General features: G+C 38.5%; 1 protein-coding gene across 8 annotated transcripts in view; it reads right to left on the bottom strand.

Moving 5' to 3' along the window:
• The window catches only part of FRRS1 (ferric chelate reductase 1), a 57,661-nt gene that overhangs the window by 7,616 nt on the left and 22,937 nt on the right, over positions 1–27,108 (bottom strand). For 6 of the 8 annotated variants that reach the window (XM_002715840.6, XM_089300307.1, XM_089300304.1 and 3 more), the window contains 6 exons: positions 25,857–26,039; positions 17,251–17,349; positions 15,339–15,486; positions 6,226–6,339; positions 4,840–4,955; positions 2,358–2,444 (listed from right to left, as the gene is read on the bottom strand). In XM_002715840.6, coding sequence (XP_002715886.2) covers positions 2,358–2,444; positions 4,840–4,955; positions 6,226–6,339; positions 15,339–15,486; positions 17,251–17,349; positions 25,857–26,039 — 747 coding nt within the window. The remainder of the gene's footprint in view (positions 1–2,357; positions 2,445–4,839; positions 4,956–6,225; positions 6,340–15,338; positions 15,487–17,250; positions 17,350–25,856; positions 26,040–27,108) is intronic. The other 2 variants (XM_070077992.2, XM_089300308.1) reach the window with 1 other exon arrangement.

The following is a 27,108-nucleotide window of genomic DNA, read 5'->3' as shown; positions in this document are numbered from 1 at the left end:
GTAGCTACAGGAAAAAGTCCAAACAGAAGATGATGGTGGCTCAAACCCATCAGTGAAAGTGAGGGAAGTATTGGATTAGGAATGTATGTTAAATGTAGAGTCAACAGGACTGCCCAATGAATTGGATATAGCATAAGCAAGAGAGCATAGTTAAGGATAATTCAAGGTTTTGGTCTAGAAATGGAACTCTAACACTTAATGTGGGATGGCAGCAGTAGAGCAGAATAGGTAAGAAACCCCCTTGAGGACATGTTAAGTTTGAGATGTCCTGGACATGCAAGTACACGTCCTAAGCTGGACCTGAGCTGGATATGTGAGTCTCAAGCCAGGGGAGAAGACTTGGTTAGAGAGAAAAAATTTGGGTTAAGCCTCATTCTCTTCATTTGTGACAAGGGATCCTCATCAACAGCTACTTCAAATAAGATTTACATTGGATAACACAATAAAGCAAGTGCCACAAATGGACACATAGCACTTAGCAACTTATGCCAACTTAGGAGTAATTATACTACTAGGTAGACAATTTATAAGGGTACTTCAAAAGGTTGATAGAAAATGGAATTTAAAGAGATTCATTTTAGTGGAAAAAAAAATTAAATAAATGCACAAAAGGGATTTTCAAGAAACTCATGAAAATGCATATTGTGGAAAACTATGCAGAGTTTTCAAAAATTTTTACAAGAGGGGGAAGAGATGTATAATTTGGGACATGCTCAAGCTGACTTGCCCCAAATGGTAGAGTTAGAAACATACCAGGGGATTCCAATTCAATCCCATCAAGGCGGCATGTACCAATGCCATCTCACTATTCCAAGTGATCAATTTCAGTTCACAATTGATCATAATGAAAGGACTAAGAGTCAAAGGGAGCAGATAAACAAGTCTAGTACCTGCTAACACTAACCGAAAGAATAAATAAAGGGGAGAGTGATCCAACATGGCAAGTGAGATACTCAGCAGACTCATAGAATGGCAGATGTCCTAAATAGCACTCTGGCCTCAGAATCAGACCTAAAGGCATTCGGATCTGGCTGAAAAGCCCATGAGAGTATTTCAGGCATGGAAAGCCAAGACACTCTGGCAAAAGATCTCTGTGAGTGAGATCCCAGTGGAAAGAACAGGTCTTCAAAGAAGGAGGTACCTTTCTCTGAAGGGAGGAGAGAACCTCCACTTTGACTATGACCTTGTCTAAACAAGATAAGAGTCGGAGAACTCAGAGGGCTTCCATAGCCTTGGAAACTCATGACTGGAGCATAGGGAGATTACTGATGCCATAGACAGGAGTGTCAATTGGTAAAGTCAACAACAGGAGTCACTGTGCACTTACTCCTCATGTAGGATCTCTGTCCTTAATGTGCTGTGCATTGAGATTTAATGCTATAACGAGTACTCAAACAATATATTTCACTTTGTGTTTCTATGGGGGTGCAAACTGTTGAAATCTTTACTTAATGCATACTAAACTGATCTTCTGTAAAAAAAAAAAAAAAAAGAAAAAGAAATTATCAATTCCCAACTTGACTCTCACTGGGATTAAACATGACAATAGGTCTGATCTGATTTCATCATCATTTAAAAAAAATCATCTATTATTTTTCACTTTATGTTTCTGTGTGGGAGCAAACTGTTGAAATCCTTACTTAATGTATACTAAGCTGATCTTCTGTATATTAAGATAATCGAAAATGAATCTTGATGTGAATGGAAGGGGAGAGGGAGTGGGAAAGGGGGGAGGGTTGTGGGTGGGAGGGACGGTATGGGGGGGAAGCCATTGTAATCCATAAGTCGCACTTTGGAAATTTATATTCATTAAATAAAAGTTTAAAAAAAATTTACATCAAAATTAATATATCTCTTTGAAATAATAGTCTACCAGTTGATTGATTTGAAAAGCAGATACAGAGAGAGAGAAAGTACTTGGGCCACCTTCCATTGCTTCCCCAGATGCATTAGCAGGAAGCTGGATCTAAAGTGGAAGGTGCATTAGCAGGAAGCTGGTTGGGAAGTGGAACATCCAGAACAACAAATGAATCTTTTAATTCCATTTTTCATGAACTGTCTTAGATTTCACACTTTGAATTCTTAACACTCTATCGTGACAAAAACTCATTAATGCTATAATGTGCATATAACATTTGATGCAAACCAAAAATACATTTCATTACCAAGTTGGCATTGACATCATCATCTACCCTTGACAGACAACCATGGGAAATAGTCATCAGATCATTCAAAAAGAGAAAAGGAGGAATTTGCATAGAAATATCTTTTAGGCTCATCATGTAAGAATAAAACAGGAATCTGCTTTGACACCAAAATGGACTTATATTAAAACATCCTGCTTAAGATATATTTACCCAACTCCAGCCTCCTCTGTATACAAAAGGCATAACAAAAGCAATGCAGGTGAGCACAGATGTAGTGACCATGAGCATCCGATGCACCTGCAAGGTGAGATGACAAAGTAAGAAGACAGTTAATCACATTAGAGGAAGGAGAATGGGAAAAGGTCATGGCTTAAGATTCACTAAAGGCATGCATTCAACTGACATCCAATCACAATCTGTGGTCAGTTTAAAACAATAATATCACTGAACTTTAAAGAAAATCCTAAGCTGCCATCCTCATCATTCAAAAGTGTTTGCCACGACTTCACCTGCACAGAGCAACAAGAATGAATTTCATACACCCAGTACACTTACTTGCCAAATGCTTCCTTTCCTCCCAAAGACATTTGTTAAGCTCCACCACCAAGCATAATGCTATACCAGGTGTAATGAGCAGTAAGGAAACGAGAAAAATACTGTCTCCTGAGGAGCTTGAAACATAATTGAGTAGATAAGAGAAAAATACATGAAATGTATAATTCATTATGCAAATCAAGAGAGTAAAAGTAGGCAGTGTTAATTAATTATACCTGGATTACTTGTGCAAATCAAAACTATCTCAGTAAGTGGCTATACACTCACCATATATATCTGTGTGTGTATGTGTATACGTGTCCCTATATATGAGAATGTATGTGGATACTTCAAAAAGTTCATGGGAAATAAAATTTTAAAAAAAATTATGGTACAGAAAAAAATTGAGATCCATGCAAAATTTTTTTCATGACCTTTTTGAAGTACCATTGTATATATACACATACACATACACATACACATACACATACAAGAGTAGATAGATGATACATGTACACACACAACTATGTGCCCCATAACAATATTTTTAGAAAGCTTTTATTTAATAAATAAAAATTTCATAGGTACAGCTTTTGGATCCCATAATAATATTTAAGTCAACAACAGACCAAATATACCATGGTGGTCCCAAAAAATTATATCACCCAGTAACACTGCAGCCATGTTTGTGTAAGTACATTCTATGATGCTCATATGATTACAAAATCACCTAATGCATTTGTCAGAATGCATCCTCATCATTAAGCAACATATGTATACATATATACACACATCATAGTTCTATTTTATTTTTTTATATTAATTTTTTATTTATTTGAAAGGCAGAGAGAGACAGAGATCTTTAAATTATAGTGTGGAGTAAGTGTTTGGTGAGTGGTGGCTAAGACTGCTTGGGATGCCCACATGCCATATCGGAGGGCCTGGTTTGAATCCTATCTCTGCTTCTGATTCCAGATTCCTACTCATGTGCACCTTGGGAGGAAGCAGATGATGGCTCAAGTACTTGTGTCCCTGCCACCCATGTGAGATACCTTAACTGAGTTGCTGGCACTTTGCTACAGCCTGGCTCAGCCCCAGCTGTTATGGACATCTGAGCTGTGAACCAGCAGATGGAAGATCTCTCTGTCTCTGTTTCTCTGCCTTTTAAATAAAATGATTTAAAAAAAAAAAACAGGGATGATTTAAACTGAAAATGAAAAGACATAAAGAGTGTCCCAGTTGGGAATTGCCACATGAACAAACAAAAGAGAAAGACAACAAATGCAATCAAGAAAGTACACACTCACACAACAAGCAGCAAGACACAGACGGGAGCAAGACTTAAATCAGCAGAGACAACAAAGCAAACACGTTGGCCCTGCCAGCCAGCTATGAGAAATGAGGTTAGGGAAGATAAACCTTAAAAGCTACAAATGTATATGAATATGAGGTGTCAAGAATACCCCCCTTAGAAAGTCAAAACATCCACAGGCAGTGTTGTTCCTTCTGCAAGCAGACATGTACATTCTAACTGGCACACACTCATTGGTCTTCCACTATACATGTAAAAATAACATAAATTTGCTTTGCTTTGTGTTGGAGAGCACTCACTGACTCTTGCTTATGTTTTTAATTGGAGACTGTCTCTGACCTAATAGGAAGAGGCAGCATGAAAAAGAAAACTTCCAGTTTCTCTTCCCATCCACACAGGAAATAAGTACATGATCCTCACTGATACAGGGCAGTCCAACTCTCATTGGCCCCTGCTCTGAAAAACTGTAAGTATTCAGTAGTTCTGCTACTCTGCCTTCCCTCACCCAAGTTTCCGCAGTGCCACAGGTGAATGAATGCTCTTCTACTATCTCTCCCCATCAACAGACATGTGAGCAAGGATCAGCTGGATCCCAAAGTCTATGGACACCCATGGCCGGAACATCTCCAGTGCAGTCTGTCTTCTCATAAAGCTGTCTGCATTTTGACCTCCATCAGATATCTTATGTCTGTTCTCAATAGGTTAATAAGCGAAAAGGAAAAAAAAAAGGATCTCAAACCTACAACAACTAAAATCACCAAAAAAGTACAACATATTTCATATGTTTTCATGTTGCAATGTTCAAAAAATACAGAAATAACATTAACCTTTTTTCTCCTCACCTACCTGAAACCAAACTGCTTCGCCAAAGAAGAAAGCTTTTGACCAAACAGGTCTGAAGAACCGAGCAACCAGTACTCCTATGCTAACAGTAGTCATCCATGCCACAAACATTAAGGCACCTACAGGTGAAAACAACATAATGGTTAATATTAAGCTCAATTAGGCTATTTCTTAGGTGACCAAGCCATATAAACATCCCAGTAAAATACATTCAGCTGACCTAAATATGACTGAAAGAGATCTTGTGCATTGTAACTCTTTCTACCACCAGGACCCTTACAGCTGATGGTTCCATAGCCCATATTGTGCACCATAAAATCTAACTACATGTATTAATTGACTTGATTTTTGCAACAATCCTATAGCATGGTTACAATTATTATTCCAGTTGTTCTGGATGAAGAATGCAAGGCTTAGAGAAGTAGTTTGTCAGGATTTAAGTCTGGTCTGCCTCCAGCAACTATGTTCTTAACCATTTATACTGGTACAGCCTGTCTGCACCTATTTCAGAATCTTCTCACATCTCACTACCAAAAAAAAAAAAAAAAAGGTATGGATTTCTGAATCCATTACCAAACTGGAGCCACAACGAGTAGAAGCAAATTAAAAATACAATTATCTTCAAGCTTAACAGCAGCAACATTTATGTAAATTCAACTACAATGAAGAACTTTGGAGAATATAAGAGGAATATACTAAATAAGGAATTCCATCAAATGCTAATATTTTACAATGGTATAATACCTACTACAGTATCCCTCTGATTTTAAAATTCCATCTTTTTAAAAATATACCAGGCTACTTTTCAAATGGAATCAAGTTTCCTCAGTAGAACCAGAACATGGGATAGTCTTGTTTCTAGGGTACTACTCCTCCAACTTGGTTCTATTCCTTTTTAAATATATGAAGCCTAATAAAGTACTATACACTTTATACACCCCAAATACTTGTACATTGGTCAAGTCTCCAACAAAAGAACTGTATCTTTGAAATCAAACTATTGCCATAATAAAATAATCAAAGTGAAGACCACTCTTTCATTGTCATTTATTTTAATATTTGGTAAAAATTTAAGTGTATTATTAATCTGAAGCCATGGCTTCAGTTAGAAATAACTAGAATACCGTTTTAAAATTGTGGATATCTTAAAAGCTTTATTGATGATTTTAATGTGCAGTCAGGGTTAAAACAACTGAATAAGACCTACTTTCCATTTTAAATAAAAAGTAGCAAACATTAAGACAGATGATGTTACCTACAAATGTTAATGTTTAAATATAAAAGATCTATGAAATTTTGCTGTTATGTCCATCACCATTCCAATCCAGCACTGAATCATCAGGTAAGTTCATCCCACAAAGTAGTAATAATGCTACATGTGTAATTTACCATGAACCTTCAGAAGTAGTGAAGAACGGGTCCCTCCTACATCTTTTGGATAGTCAGTCACATCATACTTTTCATATGTAATTAAAGGTTGCTGGGAGTGCCTATAAATTCGACCTGAAAAAAAAATTTTTTTATTTCTTAAGACTATGAAGCTAAATTACTTCCTCAAGGAAGAAGGAATGAAGAGATGGTCATGACATCAAAGCTTTCTTGATAACAGAAAATAATTAAAAATTAACAGAAATGCCATTCATATGCAAAAGCAACGTAAAAATACATGCAAGAACATATGGTCTTCTTGAAAAAAGTTAAAGAAATAATTTAACTAATCAAGAGACAAATAAAAATAAGGACTTGGAATGGAGAAATTATGGTAAAAGAACTAATAGCATGCAAGAGATGAGTTCAACAATCAAAATAATTACTGTTAACATCATAAATCATTAAAAATGTCAAATACAATGTTTAAAAGAGAACATACACATTTTTTAAAATCTACAAGCCATTAACTACCTCCTGCACCTAAAATCCTAGAATACACTAACAGAAATTGGGTCTTGGGAACAAGGGTGTGTAGAGATCCAAGACAGCATTTTGAAAGTGTGGTATTTGGGCTATGGCCAATTCAGACTGAATTTGACTAAACAACCAAAATCTCAAATAATAATGACAATAACAAAGGGAGAATATGTTATTACATTATTACTATTATTATTTATTATGTATAAAATTAAATCTGAATGTACAGAATGTGTGTGTGTGTGCGTGTGTGCATGCATTCTAGGAATTCATCCTACAGAAAGACTTGCTTTTAACCAAAATTATGGGCAAAAATGTTCACAGCAACTTTTCTATGCTGCCAAAATATGTAAATTATGTAAAACTAAATTTCAATCATTAGGAGAGTGAGTAAATAAATTATGGAATACACATAATATTAGTATATTATATAAATGACAGGAACAATTACAAAGTTTGATAATGACAGATAAATATGAACCTTTGTCTCAAATAAATGATAAATATTGGGTCACAGACCACCACATCTCAATAATTTCCAATGTTATCTGTCCAGATGCAGCAAAACTAAAAATTAACAGAAATAAAAACAACTAGGAGGAAAATGAAACTATTTTTGAAACTGCTCTTTTTAATAACCCTTGAATTAAACAGTAAATCTAAACTCACAAGTTTTCTTAGAGAGGGATAACAATGAAGATGCTTTGTATCAAAACACATGGGCTACAATCAAGGGCTGTCCAAAAGAAGTTTTGATCATCTTAAAAGCATTTCTTTGAAAAACAAAAAAAGATAAAGCACTTAATTCAAGGTTCATTAGAAACAATAAAATACAACCTAGGGGACCAGAATGGTTAATAAAATCAATTTACTTCTTGATAACTCTGATCACAAGATAAAAGTAAACCTCATAATATTCAAAATTAACAGGATGGGAAATATAGTTGCTGATGCACAAGACATTCTTATATGAAAAGGCTATATTCATTAGCCACAAAAATTCAAAATCTAAGTGAAATGCATTAATTTCTGGGAAAATGGAATTATAAATTATAAAAATTGATGGAAGTAGTAGTCCTTCTGAAGAGTAATTACAATAGAACAAATTTTTTTTAGCTAGTCAAATATTTCCATCCCACATCCAGACTGTTCAACAAGGTGAGTTCTACCATACCATAAAAGAAGCACATTTTATCTTTAAAACTTCTTATTTAATTTAAACTTTTCTACAGTTCATTCTATAAGATTAGATTAACACTTAGACTAAAATTAGGCATATGTGTGCACATATTCACACCCACACAAACACAGCCCCCCAACCATTGATCAAAATCACTTGTGAGTATAGATGCAAAAAAATGTATTAGTAAGTCAAAGTCATGTATTAAAAGAATGATAAAACATAACCAACTAAGGTTTATCCTAGGATTGTATCATTCAGAAATCTGTTAAATTTATAAGAGAGAGAGAAAGAAAAGAAAGAAAGAAAGAAAGAGAGAGAGAGAGAGGGAGAGAGAGAAAGAGAAAGAAAGAGAGAAAAAAGAAGGAAGGAGGGAGGGAGGGAGGCAAAGGGGTCCAGTGCTGTGGCATAGCTGGTAAAGCGGCCACCTGCAGTGTAGGCTTCCCATATGGGTACCAGTTCATGTCCCAGCAGCTCTCTGCTATGGCCTGGAAAAGCAGTAGAAGATGGCCCAGGTCTTTAGGTCCCTGCACTCACACGGGAGATCCGAAGGAGGCTCCTGGCTTTTGGCTTCAGATCGGCCCAGCTCCGGCCATTGCGGCCATTTGGGGAGCAAGCCAGCAGATGGAAGATATCTCTCTCTCTATCTCTCTCTATTTCTATCTCTCTCTCTCTCTCTCCGCGTCTTTCTAACTCTGCCTTTCAAATAAATAAATCTTTAAAACAAAACAAAACAAAAAAGAAATTTGTGAGAGTAATAATAATAAAAATCATCTCAAGGGCTGCCCAAAAGACATTTGGTGAAAATCAGCACATGTTCATGATATGAACTCTTAGTAAAGTTAGAAACAGAAAAACATCTCTTCAAAACAACAAAGGAAATCTAGCAGAAAAACACAACAAACAAGATATATAACATTGAATATCAGAGACATTTGAGTCATAATCAGGAACAAAAGAATGCTTGTTATGTCACCACCGCCATTCTACATTGTTCTGGGAGAACTAGACAATGCAATGAGAAAAGAAAGAAAATGAGGGCTATTAACCTATCACAGTTATCCAAGATATAAAACAGAAAATCCAAGATAATCAACTGGAAAACTAGGTAGTTAACTTCATAAGTATTCAAAGATAAGTAACTTTCCTAAATACCAAGAAATTTAGAAAATGCATGCAAAACAATGCCATTGACAATAGTTTCTTTTAGAAAACTATAAAATAGCTAGGAACAAAGTAACCAAAAAAAATAAAATAAAATAAAATAAAACAGTGTTGTGGTGCAGAGAGTTAAGCCATGGCTTGCAATACCAGCATCCCATTTTGGAGTGCCAGTTTGAGTCCTGGCTGCTCTGCTTCTGACCCAGCTCCCTGCTAATATGCCTGGGAAGGGGGCAGAAGATGGTCCAAGTGCCTGGGCCCCTGCCACCTTCTTGGGAGACCAGGATGAGTTCCTGGCTCCCGGTTTCAGCTTGGTTCAGCCCTGACTGTTGAGGCCATTCAGGGCTAAAGTAGCAGATGAAAGATTGTGTGTGTGTGTGTGTGTGTGTGTGTCCCTCTGTCACTCTGCCTTTTTTCAAAAACAAAAGTCTTTTATGGGATATGAAGAAAACCACAAAATTTCACTGAAAGATACATCTATACAGAATCTGAATAAATGGAATATCCTAACATGTTCTTAGATATGAAGGTTCACTGTTGCAAAGAGTTATTAATCTCCAAATAAACATGAAATTTCTTTGTAATTTGAATCACAACCCAACAGGATTTTTAACAGGATTTGACAAATCATTTCTAAAGTCCATTTAGAAGAACAGATATACAATAAAGAGTCAAGAATTCTAGGGGCAAGCATTGTGATGCATTGGGTTAAGCCACCTCCTACAATGCCAGCATCCCTTACAGACACCAGTTCAAGTCCTGGATTCTCTATTTCCAAACCAGCTCCCAGCTAATGTGTCTGGGAAAGCAGAAAATGGCACAAGTATGTGAGCCACTGTTCCCATGTGAGAGGCCCGGATGGAGTTCTAAGCTTCTGGCTTCAGCCTGGCCCAGCCCTAGCCATTGTGACCATTTGGGGAGTGAACCAGCAGATGGAAGATACCACCTTCTCTCTCTCTCTCTCTTTCTGTAACTCTGCCTTTCAAATATAAATAAATCTTTAAAAAAAAAAAAAAAGAATTCTGGAAAGTAGAGGGAAATTATGTTCCATCAAAATTTATAACCTATTAGAAAGCTATAGTAATTCCAACTAATGCAAGATTAGACAAGTAAACCAATGGGAGAACTAGAATAGTTTGATTTATTGATAGTTCTTTTGTTAGAGTATGGTAGAAAAGCTTTTGAAGCACTGGAGTTAAAAACGGACTAGTCAAATAATGGTGTTAGGACACCTGCTTATTCATTCATCGACTACTATCACACCATAGCCAGTTATAACAGAGAAGATCAGACATAAAGGAGAAACGAGCAGTTTCATGTAATGAATGCCTAGAGAAGACAGTGTCAAGGAGAGACAGGAACCGTCAGGAGCCGCAAAAGCATCAAAAAGAAAATGAAAATGATAAAGAAAACCATCAAAAATGACAAAGCCACTAAGAAGCTGGAAATCCTGCATTCATTGAGCAGCAGAGATGAAACCACATTCCCACAGAGCCTGAGAGACAATTCGGAAGAAAAGTGTTTTTAAACTCCGAGTCATCATCACAGAGCTGTGGCTTATGACGCTCACCTTGCTGAAAGCAGAAGTGCGGTATAATTTTGGAGCCCCAGTGGACGGCTCCATTCTAATGTTGCAGTTCCTCTCTAGCAGAGGCTTAGTTAATGCTTAGTGCAAGACTTCACAGTATTATGTGAGCTGCAGCATTCCGGGATTCTTTAAATAGCAGGTCATGTCATAACAAGGTCTGTACTTCGCTCATCATATACATTAGTAGATGTCCTAACTGTCCTAATTTAGGTGAATTATTTATTCACCTAAATTATTTCCATCTTTGAGTTTAAAGATAGTATTTCATATAACTGCTTGTTTCAAGGTAGGGTAGCCTTCTGAAAAAAACACATTAGAAAAAGGTTGAAATGAACAGATCTTTATGAATGTGACTGAAACTCAGCACATTACATTTAGATGAGTTACAGAGATTATGTGATTGCTTTCTAAAATGACCTTGCTCTTGGATAGGGCTCTCCCAACTAAGGTGCTCATTGTGAGGCAGTGCAGGGGAGACAAGGAACAAGACTAGGACTTACTCATCAGAAGTATTTTCATCTCATTTAAAAATTTTCTTTTTTTATTATATTTTACAGTGAGACCTTACAAAGTCTCACTGCTTTTAAGCAGACTTCAACTTATAAATGATTCACATACATATGATTAAGAAATAAAAAAGAATGATTCCTATGGTAACTCTCCTTTGTTCTTCATTACAAAGGAACTGGAGAATGAATTACCTAGAAAAACAATGTCTAACCTAGCAATTTTGGGTGTTTTTCTTTGCTTTGCATTCTACTGGCCAGTGCTGTGGCATAGCAGGCTAAGCCTCCGCCTGTGGCACCAGCATCCCATATGGGCACTGCTTGGTGTCCCAGCTGCTCCTTTTCCAATCCAGCACTCTGTTTATGGCCTGGGAAAGCAGTAGAAAATGGCCCAAGTGCTTGGGCCCCTAAACCCATGGGAGATACCTGGAAGAAGCTCCTGGCTCCTGGTTCCTGGCTCCTGGCTTCGGACTGGCTCAGTTCCAGCCGTAGCAGGCATTTGGGGAGTGAACCAGTGGTTGGAAGACCTCTCTGTCTCTCTCTTTCTCTGCCTGAAACTCTGCCTCTCAAATAAATAAATAAATCTTTAAAAAAATTAAGCATGTGCTTACAACATATGTACACTTTTGTTAATAAAGATCTTCAGATATATTGCTTTAATATTTATATACATTATAAAATATAACAAAAAAGAAAATTTTTAAATGAGATGAAAATATATCTGGGCCCGGGAAGGCAGTGGAGGATGGCCCAAGTGCTTGGACCCTGCACCCACATGGGAGACCAGGAGGAAGCACCTGGCTCCTGGCTTTGGATCGGCGCAGCACGCCGGCCATGGCGGCCATTTGGGGGTGAACCAACAGAAGGAAGACCTTTCTCTCTCTCTCTCTCTCTCTCTCTCTTTCTCATTGTCTAACTCTGCCTGTCAAATAAAAAAAAGAAAAAGAAAAAGAAAATACATCAGAAGAGTAAGTCATAGCCTTGTTCCTTGTCTCCCCTGCACTGTCTCACAATATGCACCTTAGTTGGGAGAGCCCTATCCAAGAGCAATAAGTTATCAGACTCTAGTATGCAATAATCACCTAAAGGGCCGGCGCCGCAGCTCACTAGGCTAATCCTCCGCCTTGCGGCGCCAGCACACCGGGTTCTAGTCCCAGTCGGGGCTCCGGATTCTGTCCCGGTTGCCCTTCTTCCAGGCCAGCTCTCTGCTGTGGCCCGGGAGTGCAGTGGAGGATGGCCCAAGTGCTTGGGCCCTGCACCCCATGGGAGACCAGGAGAAGCACTTGGCTCCTGCCTGCGGATCAGCGCAGTGCACCGGCCATGGCGGCCATTGGAGGTTGAACCAACGGCAAAAGGAAGACCTTTCTCTCTGTCTCTCTCTCTCTGTCCACTCTGCCTGTCAAAAAAAATAATAATAATAATCACCTAAAATGTGGTTAAAATACCAAGTCTACACACCAACTGAAATTCAGTGGTCTGGGATGGACTTAAGGAACCTTTATCTGTAGCAGTGCCTCCACGTGGTTCTAAAGCAGGTTGTTTAATCTCCACACCTCACACTTGCAGAAACATCATAAGAGACAAGACAGAGATCTCCCTCCCAGGCCATCAGCACAGCAATGCAGCAGGACAAGAGATGGAGCAATGCTCTGTTCTTCACATGTATCACACACTAGGTTTTTCTGAGGGACTATCAGAACTATCACTTAAAACAAGCTTTCTATAAGAAGCTATGGCCTGTTTCTACAATGCTGATCTGTGCAGAAACCTTTGCCATTGTCACACACAATTTATTTTACAAAAGACTTCCTCCCTTGAAATGAAATTGCTTTTGTTTTTATCTGTATTTATTTAAAAGGCAAAGAGAGAGAGAAATCTTCCATCTGCTGGTTCACTCCCCAAACGTCCACAACAGCCAGGAATGGGCAAGACCAAAGTCAGGAGCAAAGATCTCCATCCAGGTCTCCCACATGGTGGCAAGGACTCAGGACCTGCTGTCTTCTGAGGCATGCATTAGCGGGAAGCTGGACCAAGCATTAGCAGGAAGCAGAGATAGCACTTGATCCCAGCCACTCCAACATGAAACACAAGTCTCCCAAGTCAGGGCCTAACCTGTTGAGTCACAATGTCTGTCCCACTTTTCTTTTAAGGTATCAGTTTTTTAAGTATAAAACTTTAAAAGTGTAAATGACAACTGTTAAAATCCCTAACAATTTAACAAATACTTCTGAGCTAATAATCATTTATGGCTCACCTAGAACATGCAGAGCAGCAATGGAAGCAGCCTGGAATTTTTACAATTGGAAGAACCTGGCTTTACTGCCAGATTTTCCTGCTTGTTTCATTTGGGCAACGTGATTCCTACTTGCAAAGCCTCTGCAAGAAGTGAATGAGATGTGCATAATGTGAGGTAAGAGATGGCTGCAATAATAATAGTAGCATGCACAGTCTAACAGTAACTATTTTCAACAAAATTATTTGATCTTCTCCTCTTTAAAAATTCATTTTCTCATTTTCCCATGTTCTAAATTACTGAATACACAGGCTCTGAGGTAGAGTGGGGGTTCCAGCTCTGCCATTACTGAAATGTCTGGGCAAATGACTTCATCTCCCTAAGCCTTGGTTTCCCCCTAGAGGAAATAATATTACAACTCTAGATTTTCTTTTATGAAGATAAAATTGAAGAATCTATGTAAAATGCTTAACCCACAAACACTAAGTAATTTTAGTCTTTATTATCACTTAGCCAAGAAATTTTCAAGCTATGTTTGCTGTAGCTTGTACAAATAAGAACCCATGATTGGACTAAGATAACTGCACCTACAAGTAAATGCACGAATGTTCCTAGATTTTCTCTAACACTCAGGAGATATTTTAGCCTGCTTCAAAACTCACTTGGAGCTCCACTATACCAACAGTAGAAAATTCAAATCACATGCTAGCCTGGCTATAACACATTTCTTGGTCTTCCTTTTTGTTTACCCTGACCTCCTACCCCAACTCTCCATTGTATATGTCCAGCTTCTCACCATTTTCAAAGTAGGCTACATTCTCAAAATTTGGAGCCACATTATCTCCAGAGAGATGAGTCACTAAGTTCTACAGTGGCATTTCCTACAGTTCAAAGCATCATTAGCTCGGATGTTAAATAAAATCTGATTATTCCTATGTGTTGTGATACATACCGAGGTCACCTTCTTAAGGACAAACTAAACATACAGATTCCTAATACCGGCTTAGACTCTACTGGGCATTGGAACCACTTAAAAGGATGCAGGGCAGCATGGCAAACTCTCCTTCAGTGGGAGCTCTTATAGCAGCGAATTCAGCTGAGCAGGAGCTCGACCCTCTTTCCACCACCCTGGAGACAGCTCAGGTCCATGGATATGAGATTCTTATCAGGGGGGTTTTCCCACAAGAGCTAATATCTATTGCAACAATACCAAAGGCAGTGTCTAAGGTCCTTGTGAGGGACATGCCATTGTTCCCACACTCCAGGAAATCCAAAGGGACAGCTTCTTACAAAGGATTTATAGTTGTTCTGTTCCAAATGTATTCTACCAACCAGAAGCCATTTTGATCACAAATAACATTGTCTTCTAACGGAGTTGATACTCTATCGAGTTTCCAGGGAAACAGAACTAGAAGGCTAACCAAAAGTCAGATTTTCAGGAAAAATGGAAAGGGGTTATGACAATTTACCCACAAATGTGTACCTTAAAGATGAACAATTACAGGGGCTGGCATTGTGGCGCAGCAGGTTAAGCTGTCACTTGCAACACTGGCATCCCACATCAGAGTGCTGGGGCAAGTGCCAGTGCCTCTGATTCTGATACAGTTTACTGCTAATGCACCTGGGAAGGCAGCGAGGAGACCAAGAGATCTGGTTATGGCTTCACACTGGTCCAGCCTCAGCTGTAGCAAGCATTTAGGAAGTGAACCAATGAATGGAAAAGCTTTTTCTTTTTCTTTCTCTCTCTCTCTCTCTCTCTCCACCTCTCTCTGTCACTCTGCCTTTCAAATAAATTAATAAACAAATCCTTTTTTAAAAGAGATGAGCAATTACAGTATTTCCTCCAAAAGAGTGGGAAATGGATGAAAGAAGAGATACTGAAAGAACTTTCAAAGGCATTTTATATTTATATTAGAAGATACTTACCATCTTTAGCTACACCGTCTGCTAGAAATATGTAGTAGCTTGTGTTTAGATCAAACCTGTTCTCCACCCCAGGTAAGGTGATGTTTCTTCTAAAAGAACACTGCATAATACCATCTTCCAACCTCCAAGATACATCCTCAAGAACAGCCTGCAAACACACACAGTGGGCCTTCTCAGTACCTCCAAATATTTGATCAGATTAAGATATGATCAAGACAAGACTTGCTCTGCTGCCTTTCTTTTTTTATTACAATAGACATTTATCTAAAGTAATACACCTGCAGACCAAACGAATCTTAAGTTGTGTTTCAGACTTAGCCAACTTCATAAAAACACTTGGAGGACAGCTGTATCCACTGATTCACTAATTTTTAACTCTATGATGACTTTTTTGCCATTCTCCTTCTTTCCCAGATAACCTCTTTCAGATATGGCTCAAGGTAGAACTTATCCTTCTCATATTTTGTCCATCATTCTTTAGGCAAGACCTGATGCCTCATGGTGAAACATCTGTCGTTATGGAGGTTGCCAGGAAGACTTATGACTTCTTTCATGGACTTATCCTCCTACATCATATCATCTCGCACTAACTCCAATTTATTGAATCCTGCAGCATTTTAATACCACTTTCAAACACCATCTATCCAATATGATGCTGCAACAGTAGGTTTTCCCAATGTTTTGACCCGAGAAGCTCAGTTGCATTTCTTAAGATCGTATGTGCAGGTTGTATCTGCAATGTAACTGTTTTTTCACTTCCTCTTTGAAGTACAAGAAACATTTTCTCCCAGTTCATTTGTCTTTATCCATTTTCCAAACATATTGTTTTTACTTTGAGCCAGAATCTCACAATTCCTCCACCCAACTTAGAGACTTAGGCAAATGACATCATTCCATCAGGCCACTATAGCTCACAATGGGAAACCCTGAAAAAAATCATTATGGCCAACAGTTAACATGGAACTAGGGAAAAGCTCCAAGCCAGCTGCGGAAGCTAAATCCATGGGAAAGCAACGCATGGTTGTCACTGAATGACAGCTACCGTTAGGTCAGCGCACTTTGCTATGTCATTAAATGATGACTACTGCTCCTTCAAAGCTCATTGGTTTGTCAATTGTCCTGTGAAAAGGGTAATTCTCTATCAGAAATAGCTCACCTTTGGCACAAATGCCATCCAAGGCACTTAAGACAATTGCCCAAGGTCAAGTCCTTATCATACTCATGTGTGGCCCTCCTCACTGGTAAAGAAACTCTTCTGTCACTAACATAGACCTCTTCTTAAAAGCTATTTCTAAGCTTTGAAAGGGGGCTGCTGCTCTGACAATCTTAACAAACCATAAAACATTTTTTTGTAAATTGCAACACAAAGGACTTAGTGACACAAGCAAAAACTCATGTTTTTCAGGGTTCAACATTGCAGCGTAGTGGGTTAAGCTGCCAACAGCAGCCCATATCAGAGCAAGGGTTCAAGTCCTGGCCTCTTTCCAATCCATCTCCCTGCTAATGTGACTACAAAAAGCAACAGAAGATGGTCCAAGTGCTTGGGCCCCTGTCACCCACGAGGGGGACCTGGATGGAGTTCCTTGCTCCTGGCTTCAAAGTAGCCTAGCCCCAGACAATGTGGACATTTAGGGAGTGACTCAGTAGATGGAAGATTCCTCTCTCTCTCTCCCCTTCTGTTTGTCACTCTGCCTTCCAAATAAATAAAATAAATCTTTTTAAAAATTTCAAATTTTTCTACAAGAAAAGTTTCTGAGGGATCACAATGAGAGAGGGACCTGCTGCCATGCCACCTCGGGCTAAGCTGCTAACTGTGGAAATTGGAGTTATCATGGAGAGTGGCCCTGGTGACAGTCACATAGCAAGAAGGTGGACCAGTCAGGTGGAGGTACTTAGAATTTTCCACTTCTACCTTGGAGTCAATCACAGGGTGACTTCGCCCGGTCAAATGGGAAGGCTGTATATGCACCATCTGATCTTCATGAATACATATATAAGCATCATCATCACCCTGAAAAATAATTACAAATTAAAATTATTTAAAGGAATGTCAGCATCATATTAACTTTCATTAAAGGTCTTTAATGAAATCAAATACTATATGATTGTTTAAAATATAATTTACCAGGCCGGCGCCGCGGCTCACTAGGCTAATCCTCCACCTTGCGGCGCTGGCACACCGGGTTCTAGTCCCGGTTGGGGTGCCGGATTCTGTCCCGGTTGCCCCTCTTCCAGGCCAGCTCTCTGCTGTGGCCCGGGAGTGCAGTGGAGGATGGCCCAAGTCCTTGGGCCCTGCACCCCATGGGAGACCAGGATAAGTACCTGGCTCCTGCCATCGGATCGGCGCGGTGCGCTGGTTGCAGCGCGCCGGCTGCGGCGGCCATTGGAGGGTGAACCAACGGCAAAGGAAGACCTTTCTCTCTGTCTCTCTCTCTCACTGTCCACTCTGCCTGTAAAAAAAAAAAAATATATATATATATATAATTTACCAGGGTGGACAATTGGCACAATGGCTAAGATGCCACTTATTTTGCCCACATCCACATCAGACTGTCTGGCTTTGAGTCCTGACTCCACTTCTAATTCTGGCTTTCTGCTAAAGCACACTCTGAGAGGCAGAAGGTGATGGCCTGAGTATTTGGGTCCCCACTGCCCACATGGTAACACAGACTGAATTCTTATCTTCTGGCTTCAACTTTTCCCAGCCTTGGCTGTCACAGGCACTTGTAAGTGAACCAACAGGTGAAAGATTTCTCTCTCTCTCTCTCTCTCTTTCTATCTCTCCATCTCTCTCTCTATTTTTCAAATAAATAATTTTTAACTTTTAATAAAAAACAATTTACTGATTCAATCTTGAATGATATAATAAATTCTAGAGAACTGCTCCATTCACTATTTAGAAATAATTTTGTTACATTACAAAAGCACTAAAACTGCATCATAAATAATAGACAAAAATATACATATAACATGCTTATATATTTATAAACCCATCACCAACTGAATACCACTATTAAAATGTGGTGTGCATTCATCTAAACCTATTTGTATTTGTACCTGTTTTTTTCCTTCCCAAATGGAAAAATACAGTTTCATTTCCTTTGTTTTTTTTTCCACTTATCTTACCATGAACATTGTCCTAGATGTTTGTCAATAAACATCAATATCCTACATCCTATATATGTTAATATGTGAGTATAATGCATTGTATGGGATACTCTTGGTAACTTTAAGATGGAAGATACCATCATTAAATACTGTACACTCAACATATTGAATAGTACGTAGTTCAGACAAAAAATGTGAATTCAAGAAGAAATTTTTTCGTCACAAAGTCTAATTTCTATATGTCTTTTAGTCTCCAATACTCCTTAACTCTAAAAATTAAATCTTTTTTTTTTTTTGGACATCATTTTTTCCCAGAAACCTTTTATTTAAGGAATATAAACTTCATGTATTTCATAAGTACAACTTCCCATTGTATCCCTCTCCTACCCACACTCCCACCCCTCTTCCTCTTCAATCACCTATTCCCATCCTTATTTTTTATTAAGATATATTCTCAATTAACTTTATATATATACAATTAACTCTATACTAAATAAAGAGTTTAACAAATAGTATGAAAAAAATCAGAAGCCAACTTGAAGAGGTTCCCATTGGCCACATAATGGTCAATATAGCCATCCAAATGAAGGATAGTGGAAATAAAATACAACATGTGGACAAAAGGACTTCATTAGGGCCCAATAATAATCCAAAAGGAAGGGAAACACAATAAAAAGAAAGCTCTTCTCTTCAGAAGAAATAAACAGCTAATAAACACCTAGAAAATCACCATTTTCAAACCACAAATCTAACAACCAATTCAGAGAAAGAACATCAGTAAATGCTAAAACCATTTGATAATAGGTTATTATGAAACATACTGTTGAGATGACACTCATCCCACACATTACTGACTGATTACAAAGAAAAATATATTCTACAGAAATCTGACAGACACCAATAATCAAACATTGAAGCATCAGTAATAGAATGAATTGATATGCACCTTTTGATTGGATGCACTGATGTACAAACAACATCTCTTATGTAGTACTTGTACCAAAAATTTTAACATGAATCTATCATATAAATTTTAGAATATTCTACAAAACAGCTTTCCCAAAAGAAAAAAAAATAGAAAAAAGGTAGGGTAGCTGTTCTAAAGAAAAGGAGACCAGAGAGATATAACAATGCATTGAATAATAGCTAATTGAATCTTAGATCACAAGTTTTCTTTAATTAAAAAAAAAAACAGCTATAAAGGACTTCATTGGAACAATTGGGGAAATCAGAATTTAGACTATATATTACATACAAATTATTACATCTGTTAAATTGCCTCAATGTAGAAGAAATGTCCCAATTCTTAGGAGACACATACTGAAAAATTGAGGGATGAAATCTCATGATAGTAAACATAGTTCCAAATAGTTCAGGGAAAAATTTTTATATTTTTATATAAGACATAAATCAGTTGCAATAGATAGAAGACATACAGAGAAAAAGTGGCAAATCTAGGTAGAAGACAGATGAGTCTTCATTGTACTGTTCATTCCATTTTTTACATATATGAAAACTTTTTAAAACAAAAAAGATTGAAATGGGAGTAAGAAGGACCTAAGGGATGAGAGAAAGGGAAGAATCTAAGTCACAGTGAAAATTTCTCTGAATCACCAGGGAAGATGATGGGAGAAATAAACAAGATGTTCTATAAGATGGCTAGGACAGTACCTAACAAGAACCTAGCAATCAACAATGGTAGCTGTTTTTTAATATTATTGTTATCACAACAGGAGTCATTGTGTACTTACTCCTCATGTAGGATCTCTGTCCTTAATGTGTTGTCCAATGTGAAGTAATGCTATAACTAGTACTGAAACAGCATTTTTCACTTTTTGTTTCTGTGTGGGTACAAACTGATGAAATCTTTACTTAATATATACTAAATCGATCTTCTGTATATAAAGATAATTGAAAATGAATCTTAATGTGAATGGAATGGGAGAGGGAGCGGGAGATGGGAGGGGTGCAGGTGGGAGGGAAGTTATGGGGTGGGGAACCATTGTAATCCATAAGCTGTATTTTGGAAATTTATATTTACTAAATAAAAGTTTAAAAAATATTATTGTTGATCACTAAGGCTGGAGAACACAATAAGACATTAGGAGGTTAGACTAAGTTCAATTTATACATGTTGATTTGTGTTGTCCAGGAACACCCATCTGGATGAGATCAGCCAACATGTAGAAATCAGTCTGGCCGGCACTGCGGCTCAATAGGCTAATCCTCTGCCTTGCGGCGCCAGCACACTGGGTTCTAGTCCCGGTCGGGGTGCCGGATTCTGTCCCGGTTGCCCCTCTTCCAGGCCAGCTCTCTGCTGTGGCCAGGGAGTGCAGTGGAGGATGGCCCAAGTGCTTGGGCCCTGCACCCCATGGGAGACCAGGAGAAGCACCTGGCTCCTGCCTTCGGATCAGCGCAGTGCGCCGGCCGCAGCACGCCAGCCGTGGCGGCCATTGGAGGGTGAACCAATGGAAAAAGGAAGACCTTTCTCTTTGTCTCTCTCTCTCACTGTCCACTCTGCCTGTAAAAAAAAAAAAAAAAAGAAAAAAGAAAAAGAAAAAGAAATCAGTCTGGAGTCCATGAGATGTCAAGACTGAATATCCTAGAGTTCAGCCAGGGAGAGATTATATGCGGAGTAAAATTATACAGGGCAGGTACAATCCTGGTATATAATCCCTAAAATCCTTGTACTCTCCAAAGTGATTCATCCTTTTGTATGCTGATGAAGCAACTGATGGCTGGCAGATACTAAGCAGCTTCAGGATTCAAGAACTGGGACTTCTGGTCTAATCTCACAATTTCCAGGAAATAGAGAGGATCTAAAGATTAAGTTAATCACCATTGGCCAGTAATTTGATCAACTGTGCCTATGTGCTGAAGCCTCCATACAAACCTAAAAGTATATGGCTTGGAAAGCATCCTGATAGCTGAACATGTGGAGGTTCCTAGAGGATGGTGCATGCACAGAGAGCATGGGAGCTCCTTGTCTCCTCTCCCAAAATTTGCCCCACGTGTGTCTTCATCTGCTTCCTTAATCACATCCTTCACAATGAAGCAGTAAATGTGTTTCCCTGAGTTCTGTGGGCTACTCCAGCAAATTACTGAAACCAGAGGAGGAGGTTGTGGGAAACCTGGTTTATAGCCTGTTGGTCAGAAGCTCAGGTAAAACCAGCTGGGACTTGCAATGGTATCTAAAGGGGATTGAGGGCACTTTTTAGTGACCTGTGGAGTCTGACAATATTTTCAGGTAGATAGTGTCAGAAGAGAATTGAATCAGAAGACAGCCAGCTGGTCTGTGCTGCAGAACAGATTGTTTGCTTTGCTGGTAGGGAGAAATCATCCTTCAGGGTAGCAGAAGTGATCTGCTTTGACTACTGGTAGGAGAAACTTAGATTCTGGTTTTTTTTTATTACTCAGCAGGGGAACAAAAAGAATAGAAGCTAATAATGTTATAATTGATGACTTTACAGAAGGGATCTTCAAAAGGTTCATGGAGAATGTATATTATGAAGAAACTGTGCATGGTTTCAAAACTTCTTTGCGCCCAAATGAACACATTCTAACTTACTACATGTCTGAACAGGATTTAACTTGTGGTACTAATGAAGACAGGACATCAGTTTGAAAAAAACCCTTACAAAAGAAACATGAATTCTGTTAAAATTGAAGCAAGAACATACATCAAGTTTATGGAGAAGCTTGGGTAGAAGAATGGAAAAATCACTGATGCTACACAAAATGTTTATAGGGACAATGCCTCAAAGAAATCACTCATTTACAAATAGAGGATTCATTTTAAGAAAGAACAAGATCATGTTGAAGATGAAGCCCACTTGCCGGTTCGAGACCCAGCTGCTCCACTTCCCATCCAGCTCTCTGCTGTGGCCTGGGAAAGCAGGTTCAAGTCCTTGGGCCCCTGCACCCGCGTGGTAAGACCTGGAAGAAGCTCCTGGCTCCTGGCTTCGGATCAGCGCAGCTCCGGCCGTTGCAGCCAGTTGGGGAGTGAACCAGCAGATGGAAGACCTCTCTCTCTCTCTCTCTCTCTCTATCTCTCTACCTCTCCTATCTCTGTGTAACTCTGATTTCAAATAAATAAATAAATCTTTCAAAAAAAAAAAAAAAGAAGATGAAGCCTACAGCAGCAGAACATTTATACCAATTTTCAAGGGAAAAATTAAAAATCTTGTGTGCACCCTAGTAAAAGATGATCAATGATTAACAGCAGAGATAATAAACAACATCATAAACATCTCAAATGGGTTATCTTACACAATTCTGACTGAAACATCAAAGTGGAGCAAACTTTGCTGCTCACTGGTTGCCCAAACTCTTGTGCCAGATCAACTGCAAAAAAGAGCAGCACTTTCCATGGAAATTTTAAACAAATGGAATTAAGATTCTGAGACAGTTCTTCCAAAAGCTGTAGCAGGATATGAGACACGGCATTAACGGTATGATCCTAAAGACAATGCACAATCATATCCATGGCTACAAAAAGGCAGAAGTGGTCCCGTCAAAGCAAAAATGTACCAGTCAGGAGCAAAGGTCATGCAACAGTTTGGGGGATACTCAAAGCATTTTGCTGTTGACTTTCTGAAGGCCCAAAAAATGAACATATTAGGAGAGTGTTTTGAGAAAGTCAAAACTTTAGCAGAATGATGCCCCAGAAGCTTCACCAGAGAGTCTTTACCATGATAATGCTCCTGCTCATTTTTATTCAACAAGGACAATTTTGCAAGAGTTTTGATGAGAAATCTTTAGGGATCCACCTTACAGTCTTGATTTGGCTCCTTCAGGCTTCATTTGTTTCCTAACCTTAAAAAAAAAAAACTAAAAGATGCCCAGTTTTCTTTAGTAGATAATGTAAAAAAGGCTGCAATGACACAGTAGAATACCAAAGACCTTCAGCTCTTTAGGGATAGATTAAATGGCTGCTGTCATCACTTAGAGAAGTGTCTTGAATTTGATGGAGCTTATGTTGATAAATAAAGTTTGTATTTTTAATTTTTATGCTTTATTTCCATTATGCCATAAGCTCCTTAAAGTCCTTTTATACTGCTTAGCAAAATATCTCAGATAGGGAAGGCATTGGTACTTGGAATTTCAGTTAAAATTAAAATATTAGCAACTCATTATTAGCAAAAATATGGAAAATTACACTTTTCATGAATTTTAGTGATGAAGTCGAACAACAAAATAATTGCTATCATTAATTACAAGCCAAATGGAAAAAAGGTATAACTTAGGTTACCCAGTTATTTATCATCAGATACCTTCAATATTCAAATTTACATTATATACTCAAAAGAAACCAAGGTCATAAAAATGCCCTAAAACTTAAAAATAGCAACCAAAAATAGAAATATCACTTAAAAATATATTTTGAGGATGATTCATTCCCCCCAACTTTAGCAAACAGGTGTACAGATGACTTTAGTCATTAAACAGGATTGCTCTGTAAATCAACTGCACCTGCATAATTAAGTCGTTTTTATAAACATTTTTGATGAGTATTATCCTAGAAATAAGGTAGCACTTATTTCTAAGATAAGATTTCTAAGTGAGATAAATATATCATGAATTAGAGATACATGCATTTGTGCCCTCTATACCTACAATTTAGAACAGAAATACCTGGCTCACCCATAGGCCACTTATCACCACACTCAGTGCAGTAGTATTGTCTTTCTCCCTTATTCACAGACTCTTTGTAGACAGTAAAAGAAAATGTGATGGTATACTATAGCATGAATTTTGGCTATGAAATGCTGGAATATAATTTTTCTTGACTGTAGCATGCTATAGCACAGAGATGAACCTGACAAAACCACAGATTTATTCAACAAAGCCATCATTGTTAATTCTTTTTGGAATCATCTTCCAAATTGCTTTCATGGTTGTTTTTTCAGTTCACACCACAAGCATTAAGGCCATCTTTGTTTTTGCTTTAAGGCGTGTTTTATTTTTAACCCAGCCTCATTATCCATCTCATGCATCGAAGTTGGTTCATTTTTGCCAGCACTGAGAAGACCTAAAATAATAGCTACGGGGCGGAGGGCAATTACCAAATGGAAGGAGGAAAAGTGTTTTTGATCAACTGCGGCATCATTTGAGCAAGTATAAAATTTTCCATAAAAGCCGCGTTGAAGGGGAAAAGTTCAAAATGTCCTAAGTGAGGATATTTCAAAAGAAAAACCATGGAACAATGAATTAAAAGAAAATTATTTTGACAAAGAAAATTTTTGAGGGGCTGTCCTTGTGGCACAGAGGGTTAAGCTGTCACCTCACCAGCATCCCATATGTGCAATTCAAGTCCTGGCTGCTCTACTTAGTATCTAGCTCCCTGCTAATGCACCTGAAAAAAGCAGCAGAGGATGGCCCAAGCACTTGGGGCCCTGCACCCCATGTAGGAGATCTGGAAGAAGCACTTGGCTCCTGGCTTTGGACCAGCCAAGCTCTGGCCATTGCAGCCATTTGAGGAGTGAACCAGTCGATGGAAGATTTCTCCCTCCTTCTCTCTCTCTCCTTTTCTGTCTCCTCTCTCTATATGCCTGCCTTTTAAATAAATAAATAAATCTTTAAAAAATAAATAAAATAAAATAAAACATGATACCCTAAAGAAGTAGTTTTAAGTTTAAACCCTGACAGGGAAAAAACACTCAAGGAACAATTCCTTGCCTTTGCTAATATGGAAATAAGGAATTCCTCAAATCATGATCATCCCTGCTGCCTACTGCCAACTCTGCCTAAAGAGGATTTCCACATGTCCTAGACACAATACTCTTTTTCCTGGGGAAGCAAAATGTTTTTGCAGCATTCTGTTTTTCCGCACCATAGCACAAGGCTGCCACCTACAGAATCATGGATCCATTCAGCACCACTCAGGGAGAGCAAGAACAGGCTTAAACAAATGCCTCCTGCAGATTGATGAGTGATAATTAATTCATTGTACCTGGACACACAGGTTTAATCCTGTTTGGGAAATGTTCTGATGATACCAAAATTGGGACACCAAGGGAAGAAACACATGGCACTTAAATAGACAACTGTGGTTAGAAAAGCATTACAAACAACATAACATTTTATGTAGAGCAACTTTTTTAACTGAGCTTCCTGTTTTATCACAGAGATACACACACATAATGTGGCAAATCCACTGGAAATAAAATGATTTTCCTAACTTTTCTTAGGACAGCCTATTCTTAGCAGTATGTAATTGTCCAGTTATTACACCAATGAAACACTCAATGTTGTTTAACTTAGAATCTGTGCAAAGTGAGTTTCTCCTTTCCCATCCCACCTGTCAGTGTGGTAACATGCCTCTGGAACAAACAGCCAATCTACTGCTAATTAGAGCCCACTCCAGTGATTCTCCTTTCACTACCACTTATGTAAGTGAGAGGTACCAACCATCCATCGGTCATGAGAAAATGCAAAGGATAAATATCCTGTACTGGGACCGCTTATTTCAACTATCACCGACGAGTCATCTCTTGTGAAGGATAAGAAGAAGCAAGCACGATCCTTCTCAGGGTCACAGTTGAAAGGGCTCCTAATACAGAACTTCTTGTCCCCACATTCTGAGGCACTGAACTAGAAAAATGACAAGGGAAAAAAATCTTCATTATCAAACAAGTGGTTCATTGCCAAAGACAGAAGAGCCACTACCTTCATGTATGAGTTTTAATGAGAATGAATACTTCTTCCTAATAAGGATTCAAACAAGGCAACAAAAGAAACACCCCAAATTAGAAATGCTCAGAGCAGTGGTTGTGTTGTGAACTTTTAATTTTAATTAATTTTAATTAAAATTTGGAAACGGAACACTAGTTGGTCTGCAATAGCACAACAGTATCAAAGTTCCTTTAATATAAAAAATACTCAACATTATGTAGATATGTAGATTCTAGAACAAATTTCCTGGTATTTTTTGTAATTTATTAGAGAGAGAGAGAGCTCCTATCTGCTTGTCTATTCCCCAAATACACATAATAACCAGGGCTGGACAAGGCCAAAGCCGGAAGCTGGGAATCCACGTCAGATTTCTTGGGTGGCTGGCAGGAACACAATTATTTCAGCCATCACTACTACCCCACAGAGTCTACATTAGCAGGGAGCTGGATTCAGGAACTAGCGCCACGTATTGAACCCAGGCACAGGCCATGTCGATATTCTTATCTAACAGATATCTTCAAGCTTTCAGAGACAGAATTTTAAAAGGCAAATAAACGAACCCTTGGCAAGTTTAAATTTTGGACTCAACTTCTAAAATTCAGGTTTAAATTTGATAATTAAATAATGTAAGAAAAAAGTGACCCCAATATTTTCCACCATTCTGAAGAAAAGCAGTAATTTAGGGTAGGAAAAAAAGCAGCAATGTGCAGTGATTTAACTCAGATGTGGCATGGTATGTAAGAGTGAGAGTCTCAGAAAATAGCAGCTCTGGGGATGACATTATGGCATCATTCCATATGGGCGCCGGTTCAATTCCCAGCTGATTCACTTCCCATCCAGCTCCCTGTTAATGCACCTGGGAAAGCAGAGAAAGATGGCCCAAAAGCTTGGGCCCCTGCATCTACATGGGAGACCCAGAAGAAGCTCCTGGCTCCTGGATTTGGTCTGGCCCAGCCCTGGTCAGTTGCTGCAATCATTTTGGGAGTCA

Source organism: Oryctolagus cuniculus, chromosome 7 (assembly GCF_051225735.1).
Source record: "Oryctolagus cuniculus isolate XC-2025 breed Fujian yellow rabbit chromosome 7, ASM5122573v1, whole genome shotgun sequence".
Taxonomy (NCBI): Eukaryota; Metazoa; Chordata; class Mammalia; order Lagomorpha; family Leporidae; genus Oryctolagus; species Oryctolagus cuniculus.
Note: the sequence above shows the minus strand (reverse complement) of the source record. Positions and strands in the feature narration are given on the sequence as shown.